This window comes from Pipra filicauda, unplaced genomic scaffold, assembly GCF_003945595.2.
Source record: "Pipra filicauda isolate LSUMZ 115617 unplaced genomic scaffold, ASM394559v2 scaffold525_size364725_pilon, whole genome shotgun sequence".
Classification (NCBI taxonomy): Eukaryota; Metazoa; Chordata; class Aves; order Passeriformes; family Pipridae; genus Pipra; species Pipra filicauda.
In genome coordinates, this window is record NW_024104671.1 from 188,346 (window position 1) to 198,438 (window position 10,093).

General features: G+C 42.3%; 1 protein-coding gene across 1 annotated transcript; it reads left to right on the plus strand.

The window, feature by feature from the left end:
* The first annotated feature begins 475 nt into the window (after positions 1–475).
* Positions 476–5,922, plus strand: MRPS30 (mitochondrial ribosomal protein S30). The gene is made up of 5 exons (XM_027745701.2): positions 476–1,159; positions 1,414–1,559; positions 2,637–2,739; positions 4,041–4,217; positions 5,615–5,922. The coding sequence occupies exons 1-5, from the start codon at positions 484–486 to the stop codon at positions 5,881–5,883; spliced, it is 1,371 nt and encodes a 456-aa protein (XP_027601502.1). The 5' UTR covers positions 476–483; the 3' UTR covers positions 5,884–5,922.
* Positions 5,923–10,093: the final 4,171 nt, after the last annotated feature.

Here is a 10,093-nt window from a genome sequence, read left to right on the forward strand (position 1 = left end):
TGGACTGCCCAGAGAGGATGTGGCGTCACTGTCCTTGGGAGTGCCTAAGAAAAGAATGGACGCGGCATTGAGTGCCACGGTCTCCTTGACAAGCTGGTGTGCGGTCACAGCTTGGACTCGATGATTCCAAAAGGCCTTTTCCAAACTCTGAACTGACTCTGCGGCTCTCTGGGCGGCATAACGGCCCCACCCGGCACTTCCGGGTCGTCCCGGCTGTGCATCCTGGGAGTTGTAGTTCCGGTGCAGTGACGGCACAGATTCCTCTTTTGCGCATGCGCATGAGCCCCGCCGTGCCGTACCGCGTCGGGAATTGGCGCCATCAAGTCACGTGACTACCAATGGCCCCGTCTCTTCCTGTCCCGGCGGCACCGCCAGAGGAGGAGCCGCTCGCCCATTGGATGACTGGCTAGCCACGTGATTCCCAGCGGACAATCAGGTGTCGCGGTTTCCCGCTCCGCCCCTCCCTGTCCCGCAGCTCCGGAGATGGCGGCGCTGGGGGCGCGGCGGCTGCTCCGGCCCGGCCGCCGCTGGTTCTCGCAGGCCGAGCCCACCAGCCCCTCGCTAGCCTCCGGCCCGCTCTACCCGCCCGTGGTGGCGTCCATCACGGCCAAGAGCAAGGCGGCCCAGGAGCGGCGCCGGGAGAACTTCAAGCAGCGAGTGCACGCTGCGGCCACGGTAGAGGAGAAACTGCGGCTGTACGAGAAGCTGCAGCGGCCCAAGTACATGGTGTACCCGCAAACCTTCGCTATCAACGCCGACCGCTGGTACCGCAGCTTCACCAACACTGTCTTCGTGCCGGGCGTGCCCCCGGGAGCGGTGGCGGCGGAAGCGGCGCCCAAGGCCGGCGGAGGCCCGGGAGCGGGAGCACCGGCGGCTGCGACAAGCCCAGGGACTGCGACACCCTCGGGGGCTGCGACAACCTCGGGGACTACGACAAGCCCGGAGCCCGCGGCGGGAGCGCTCCCACCCCTGGATATGGGCGAGCTGCGCTCCCTGGCCTGCGACGCCCTCCTGCAGGAGAGCTTCTATCAGAACAAAAAGCGACCGTTCCTGTACCGTGACCAGGAGCACACGCCCGGTCCCTTCCTCACGCAGCTCGTTTCCACCCTCGCCGCGTTCCTGTCCGGCCACAATCCGCTGCTGGCGACCTCCTCCCTCGGTGCGGAGTGGGGCTGACAGAGAAGGGGACGTGGGAGCCTTAGGGCGGTGGGGTCAGTCCCAGCCGGCAGCAGGGCAGCAGTGTCGCTGGCGTAGCTCTTCAGATCGGATGTTCAGGCCATCACTAGTAATTTATCTCCATCATTCTATTTGGATTAGGGATGTTGTGTTTGGCTGCAGCAAAAGAAGAACTGGGAGAGTTTCAAGTGCACAGGGGCAATCACCATTTTTCTGTATTCTTCTTTTCTGTTTCAGATCTAAAGCCCGAAGTTAACTATTACTGGCATCATGGTGAGGAAGTTGTTGCTCATGGACATCGGAAGGGTAGAGTTGATCCTGTGCGATTCCAGATAGACGATAAGCCACACCTCCAGATCCGTGTGCCAAAGCAGCTTCCCCAGGTGGGCATGTTTCCAACAGCAAATTAATAACATTCATTTTCATTTTTGTTTCAGGCAGCCACTGAAACCATGCAGCAGGTACTGTGTGGAATAACTGTTTTTTCAGACATGTGGCACATTAGTGTGTTTTTCAAGTCTTAGCTCCCTTACTGCCCTGTGGTAATTCCTTTGTAGATACTGAGGCAGTCTCCTGAACTCTAAGTTGATCCTCTTTACACTTTAAATTGCACATTGATTCATTTAATTAAATTCAGTTTTTAACATTTTATGCTTGGAAGTGGAGGCATAAATAAGGAATGTGTTGTGAAATGTTCTCTTTTCAGTGGAGAAGAATAGTGCATTAGGAATGGTGAAGAACAGAATGGAGTAAGAGAGAGCACTTATAATCTGAATGTGAGCTCTGTTGCCTGTTGGTACCGATTAACAGTTATTTTCTTGAATGCTCAGTTTCCTGGAAGTATATTTTTTTTCAATATACTAGTGTTTTTCTTGCAGGTTCATACAATGATAGTTGTGTAGGCAGTGTGGGTCTGGTTGTTCTGTTTACACCGGAAACAAAAAACTACTGCGCTTTCTGTAAACGCAGAACCTTTGTTAATAACTTAGTTGTAAAATTTGCTTAAGTTAGTACTGTCAGATGCTACAAAACTTGGCATTTTGGAAGAACTGTCTAGGCAATTAAAAATGTACAATGCAGAACACCAAATCTGTAAACTCACTCTGCCAGTTCAAGTTAGTTTATTAGCTACTGCTAGAAATGTTTTAGCTGTTTTTCTACAGAAACAGATTCTGATTTTGAAGATAGTACCAATTGGAAACTTTGGTAGCATCATTTCTCACATTGATTTCATATGTTGCAGAAAAATAAGACTTCAGTGTAGGATGACTGTGCTAGCACCCATCACAAGGCAAAAGGTTCTATTGCAAAAAATGAATTTCAGTTGAGGTTATCTATATGGTGTATGTAAGCAAGATTTGCACTTTCTGTTGTCTGACCAGAAAGTGCTGTAATATGTAAAGCTTGATGTCAGAAACAGGACTTACATCATGGTTTTTCTTTCTTCTGCTACCTTCAAGGTTGTACCCCTGGATTCAAATCTGGGAGATGTTCCCGTTATTAATCACAAACCATCCAAACTGCCGTTGTTCAAAAAGCAGTACGAAAATAAGGTATATATAGGTAAGAGCTTCTAATCATGAAATGTTAACTTTTTTTTTTTGTAAAAAAAATCCAACAACAAAAACCAATACCCAAACAAAACCCACCTAAATTCTTCTTTTCCCATCAACTGAAAAAAGTTGTGCATTTTTATATGTAGCTATCATCATGGCTAGGCTTCGTGAATGAAGATTTGGGAAAGGCTCTATCCACATTTGTTTCAAGCACGCTGGTGGCTAATAAGGCCAATAGGAGATAGACATATCCAATTGCAAAAGGCACAGCAGAAAGACTCCTTAGATGGTGTGTTCTGCAAGACACGGTTCTTTCTGCGTTGCCTTTTCTCCTCAAGGGTGATCCTGCGTGTGTTCTCAAAGGAGACAGCTGCGTTACAGATGGTGTGTCTCCAGGCCTCCCGATTGGAGGCCAGAGTAGACCAGTTATGGTGATCAATATGGCCAAGGCTGAGGTGTTGTTTCAGGGAGTCCTTGTATCTTTTCTTCGGGGCTCCTCTCTTGCGGCAGCCGGTGGCAAGTTCACCGTAAAGCAAGATCTTAGGAAGGTGATGGTCCTTCATCCTGGAGACGTGTCCTGCCCAGTGCAACTGTGTTCTCATCAGCATGGCCTCAATACTTGTGATTGCTGCTTGTTCTAGAACAGATGTATTGGTCACATAATCTGACCAGTGGATGTTTAGGATTGTACGGAAGCAGCGTTGATGGAAGTGTTCTGAGAGACACAGGTGGTGGCAGTAGATGACCCATGATTTGGACCCATATAAAAGAGTAGACAGCACTATGGCTCTGTAAACACTGATCTTTGTACTTTTCTTCAGATGTTTATTTCGCCAAACTCTTTTATGGAGTTTTCCAAAAGCACCGTATGCCTTTGCTAACCTGTTGTCTATCTCTCCATTGATCTTACCGTCCAAGGAGATGAAGCTGCATATGTAGGTATACTCTATAAATATATGCAGCATACAAATCTCTATTGAGATTTCATGTCAGTTAGGCAGTGGGGAGTAGCATCCTCCTGCACATGGTATTGTGTGTCCAGATTTTCTTGAAAGAACTGAGCTGAATAGAAAATTAACACAAAACTACCTTTGAATTCTGATACATCTCTTCAGAGACATTTTAGTATGTGAACTCTTACCTTTTGGAATTGGGCAGCTCCTCCAGTCTCACCCAGAATCTCAACATTTACACAGATCTACAGTAGAGGTTCAAATGTTACGTTTAGAATCTGATACTGAAGATGTATTTGTGTGCATAATAAAAGTGTTCTCTCTCTTTCTGATTTTTTCATTTTGGGGAACACAGGATCGAAGGTGGCAGATCCATGCTGTTACGGACATACCCAGTTTCATCTTATTCCCAATAAACTAAAGCGGGAGAGGCTCATAAAAGCACATCTTGAGGATCAGATTGAAGTTGTTTATCGATCAAATGGTATTGCAAGTCTCTTCGCATGGACAGCAGCACAAGCAATGTATCAAGGTGAGACAGTCAACTTTACAAATTCTTCCTGGTTATGTATGCCTGCTGTAAAGTTCTTTAACCTTTTCTCACCACCCCCTTTTTCTCATGGTTTTGCTTCTGAAGACCATCTTTTAAGTAGGTCTTTACAGATTAAATTGAACTAATGAATGAAGCAGACCTTACAAAAGAGAGTTAAAACGTTGTCTTTGAGTACTTTGTTTCAGGGGGAATTAATTACAGAGAAAAATATTTTTTCGTATATAATGCTAAACCTGTGCAAAAACCTCAATTCTTCTTTCACTTGCTCTTTCCACCGTAGTTACTGGGAAATGTGGTAGGTATCAAGCAGTTTTGGTTTTTTTCCTCTGAAACAATTATGTTGCTTAGCCCTTCTTTTCGTAGTTCTTCAATTCTATGAAACTACAGTGAGTGAAAGAAAAATGTCAGCAGCCTTACTTTAGGTTTTTATGCCTACTTTGGTCTAAAACTCCCACAAGACCTGGATAGATAGATCAGATCAGTCTTTTGCTTATTCTCGTAAATATAGTGACTGTCTAGTGTTACTGTAAGATACCCAATGGTTTGTAGTTTCACTTTAGAAACAGCACATGAAAGCAAATCCTTTGACTATGATGTATATTTCTGGCTCTGCATCAAATTTTTCACGTGACGGTGTCTTAGAAAGCTTGACTTAACTCTGTGGACCTAAAATGTTGAAGTCAAGTAAATCTTGGCTTCAGAGCTGGTTGCTGTTGTAAATACATCACGAGTTAAAAGGGCAGCATGATTCAAATCTGTGACTTCTTTTTTTTCTGTAACAGTTTCTAACATTGTTCATCGCACGTGATACAAGTATTTTTTAAGAATATTACTGTGCTAGTGCATAAATGTAATGCATGGATAAATAGGTAAATATTTTAAAAATACTAATAATACTTACTGGAGCTTGTTTGAAGCATTAATACTGACACAGTGTTCTTGGTGTTTGGTTGGTCACTCTAATAAGTTATGTTCATGGATACATGTGCATGCTTCTGTCATGAAACAAATGTTCATGCCCTTGAGCAGCATGGAATAGTTGAAAGACATTTTCCCTCAGCTCATTTGCAGGACTTTGGATGCATTAGTTGCTTAACTGATTGGGAGAAGTCACTTGGCTGATCAGCAAGTGGTTTTTATCAGTTGGTGATAGGGAACTGTGTACAAAACACAAGTATGTCCACATCTTGGACATACCCTTTATTGCTGGTTGTGTTTTGTATAGTCTGTATGAAAAAAGCAAACAGGACTTTTTCCCTACTAAGCAGCTGCTGCAATTCCCAGTATTTTTCTGTATTTCAGGACTGGGGTTTAGATATGTGTGCCGATAGAAATTTCAAGCCCTGTATAACTAGTTGTATTTGTTTATTTTGTAGGATTCTGGAGTGAAGCAGATGTGACTCGTCCTTTTGTATCACAAGCAGTAGTGACTGATGGAAAATACTTTGCTTTCTTTTGTTACCAGCTAAATACTTTAGCGCTAACTGCAGAAACTATTAAAAATAACCCTCGAAAGAATATCTGTTGGGGTACAGAGAGTAAGCCATTGTATGATGTTGTGGAAGATGGTAATGTGAAAGATTTTAATGATGAAGTTCTGCTTCATTTGGTTCGTTTTCTACTAAATAGACCAAAAGAGTTGTAAATCATTAATCAATAAAGTGTTGCTTTGTATGTGCCTGAACTTCATTGTAACTCCATGAAGTGTGAGCTAGAATATGCCTTATTTTTAGTCAGGTATTTTTCTAGCAAACACTATATACATATTTTATGTTATTTGGATGTCATGGTTTGAGAACTCTAAAATCCACTTCCCTAGTCCAAGCCCCCCCGCCACATCTCAACCCAGTGTGAGGTGGGTTTTCCAGACACTACACGAGACTCAATATGGGGGGGGAAGGGAATATATATTATTACAATGACTGTACAAAATAAATACTGCAATACATTATATACAATCTTAACTATTTCTATCATGACAAAACAGTATTTACAATGGATCAAATCTCTTCTCCCTTCCAAAATATCTCTTGGCTCTCTGCCACTTTCTCCAGCCAGTGTTGTTTTTGCTACCGCTTCTGCTGCTCATGGTGGAGAAAACTCCTTCAGCTCTCAGCTACAGAACCTGGCCCAGTTTAACACTTTTCCAAGTCCCTATAGCCTCCCAGCGGGGCTCCTGCCCTTCAGCTCGTGGCTTTCATAACATGGCTACTTCAACAACAACAACTACCACTACTTTCTTTTCCGTTCTGCTTGTGATATGTTTATATTTTGCAGAAGCGCTCACTGGCTCAAACTCCAAGGGTCACCACCCCCTGGGGTTTTACCATTTTATAACTTCAGGGGGAAAACTGTTTTCCCCTACCACAACATATTTTATGTTATTTGGGCCTTATTTCTTTTTAGTGTATACTACTATACACTGACAAATAAATGTCCAGTGTACCTGAATGTCTTTTATTTACTGTTAAAAGCCTGTTGCTCTACACATGAGTACTTCTAGCAGATCCACAGGTTTATATTGAACTGTCACAGCAAAGTGTGAATTTATATGACCATCTGATAGTATCACTAGGAAACTACTGTCTTGATATTCATCACAGATGATAAATTTCTAATTTTGTGCCTGAGAGAAGTTAAATGCTTACGCATTCTAAAGAGAAAGTGAGTTCAGAATAAAAAATGTTTCTTAAAAGTGAATGGTTGGCAATTTAATTGTGTAGTAAGGGAAATTTCTAGACATGGAGCAGGAGTTATGATGAAAGTTGCTTCCAAAGATTGTGCTGTAAACATGCATACACATTTTTACGTTGTCACCTCCAGAATCACAGAGTACTCTCAAATGCATTTGGAGTGTACAGTTTTCCCTTTAGTCTTTGATTTCATCTGTAGATATCTTGATGTTTTCATTGCTGATACTTGGATGTTTTATGGGTGTTTTTAGTAGACCACAGCTGAGCCCCAACCACAGCAAGGATCTCTGATTCATAAGCTACAATGTCATAGAAATATAGAGTAGTTTGGGTTGGAAGGGACCATTGAAGGTCGTTTAGTCCAAGCCTGCAATCAGCTGGAATAGTTTCAATTAGATCAGGTTGCTCAGAGCCCTGTCTATCCTGACCTTGAATGTTTCCAGGAATGGGGCATCCTCCTACCACTTCTCTGAGCAACCTTTTTTTACTACTCTAATTTTTTGCAAAAAATCTTCCATATATCTAACCTGAATCGACCACCTTCAGGTTTAAAACGTTACCCCTTGACCTATTATAACAGGCCCTGCTAAGATACAAGGACTATTTAGGAATGTTTGCTTATCAATGAAATGTATCTGGTTCTGAGATAATTGAACATGCCTAGGATTTGATGTAGTTTCATCCACTGCAACTGACCTTGGAATTTTCCAGTGCTCTTGTAAAGAGTCAAGTAGTTTGTTTTTAAAGAGACCATACTGAGTCATATATAACTAATGTTGAAATACTGGCCTGCTTAGTCTTCAGAAAGAGCAACAACCCACCTCCTGCTGTAAACTGGCGTACAAAGTATTTTGCTAATGGCAGATGAAGTAGTTGTAGGGTCTTATTTGACTGGTACTTTGCAATGTTGGAAAGCATTGCCACTTTCTCCACCAGAAGGGGATAAGTTGAATAAGTAAGATGTGCATAAGCATCGGTTACGTTTTAAGAGAAGTAGGAAGTCCTTAAATACTGATTTTTTCTTAACCAGTTCTGATAAGTGCTGATCCTTGAATTAAAATAATGATCCGTATAGAAACAGATGATAAACTGCTGGGTAGGTATGTTGGTTATAGAGAATGTCATGTGACCTGGTTTAAAAGGGGGCGGTTGATATTTTTTCTCTAGTGTGTTAAAGGGACAATGCAAAATGAATGGAAGAATACGAAAAAACACCAGTTGAATATTCTGACCCTATCACAATCTTTATAGTTGGTGCAATATGGTACTGTCTTCAGCTTGAGACTCACAGTTAAAGTGTGCCTGTGAAAGCTGACAGGTAAAGTCCAAGAAAGCCCAGCTCCCAGAGTTTAAAAGCCTCTAATTTTTCAGTGATTCAGTGTTTTGTCTGTCCTATGTGGCTTCAGCTGTAATAGTGCAAATTCAGAGAACTTTTTTCTATTCTGCAGCTTTCTTATTGACTGAAGTATCACTGTAGATGTGTCTCCTGGTAGTAGAACACAGAGCTGGGAGTGAGGGAGGAAGGCTTAGCATGAGCTGGCACTTTATCAATTGCAAAGTACCAACTTAGCTTTCTGCTTTCTGCAATAGGGAAAAACAGCGGGTGGCACTATTTTACTTTCTGGTGAGGAAAAACTAATGGGCGTTGTTCTGCTATTTTGTCACTGACTGGCAAAGTTGAGATATCCTAACGTATGCAGCTTTGTACAGGAATCTTTCATCTCCAGGTCCAGGTTGGATGGGGCTTAGACATTGTTCTAGTCACTAGACACTGTTCTAGTGAGCAGTGTTCCTGCCTATGGCAGGTGGGTTGGAATCATATGTTTTTTAAGGTCCCTTCTAATCCAAAGCATTTGATGATTCTATGTTGTACTCGTCTATTCAGGGTGCTCAATGCTGCCTTACAATGATAAAAGTAAAAAAAGCTCTGTTTTCTTTTGGGCTTTTTTTTTTTTTTTTAATATTGTATACCTACTAAATGTTTAAAAAATAGAAAACTGAGAAGCTGTAGTGTTCCCATTCTTCAGCTTTGCTCACCAGAAACCTCCCATGATTTTACTCCTCGGAGTCTCGTGAGAGTGCCATTCTTTAGCACTCTGTATTGTTGAGTTTGCTGTTTAAAGGAAACAAAAAAAAACGTGATTCAAAAACACAGGATGGAAGTCTCAAAGTCTGGATCTTTTTTCCTGTATTAGTTTCTGCTTAGGCCTGTTGGAGGACAACACAAGGGAACATAAAGTGGACTCTAAAAATTGGATTTTACATAATGAGGCATGAATTTTCTCTAGTACTGAACTATTTTACTTAAAACTTTTATCACCTTCAAGTGGCTAACTGATCTATGAAATTCTGCGTGTATTGTTTTTTCATATTATAAGACTACAAGTGGTGACTTGGAATAGAAAATTCAAGTGGAGAGGAGGAGATGGGAAGACTGAAAGTTTCTTGTATCTCCACAGGGTCATGTTGCACCAAGTTGTCTGGATAGATAGCTCCATTTCCTTTCGGGCAGGAGAAATACCTTCAGCAGTTATAGCCTTATTTTGGTCATGCAGAAGCCTCTCCCATTATTTCTTCTGTACTCAGGTTTTTTGTCACTGGAGAAGACACCCACTTTTGTCTCAGATGCAGATGAGGGTTTTCTGAGGCAATAGCAACTCTTGGAGTCAGCTATTGGTGAGTCAATTGATCCCTTGACATACTGGCAGTATACCTCTGATGGAAGCAGTGAAAGTGGGTTTCCTGTATAGTATTAAAGAAGCTCCTCCTACTCTGATTCTGGAAATCCTGGACCATGAACTATAGAGGATGTTAGTAAATGTAGGCCAGTAATGGTTACAAGGGTTGTGCTGCAGCCCTTTTCTAGTATCCTGACAAATGGGGTAAACTTTACTTCATAAACACCCAGTAAAATAATTTTTTAGAACTGAGTTTCTTGGAAGATCTGGCTGTCCTACATCAAGAAATGGACTAAGAAGAATTACAAGCTACAAGAAATTAGTATATGGACACTGTTTATACATTTATTAATGCATGTTGTGATTCGAAGGGAGGAAGTTGTGAACCTCACTACATCCTCCTGCAGGAGCAGGAGTTTACAATTAAAGGGATTGTTCATATCTAGTTCAGAATGAAGGAAGCCAGTCTAAAGTCTGCCATGCT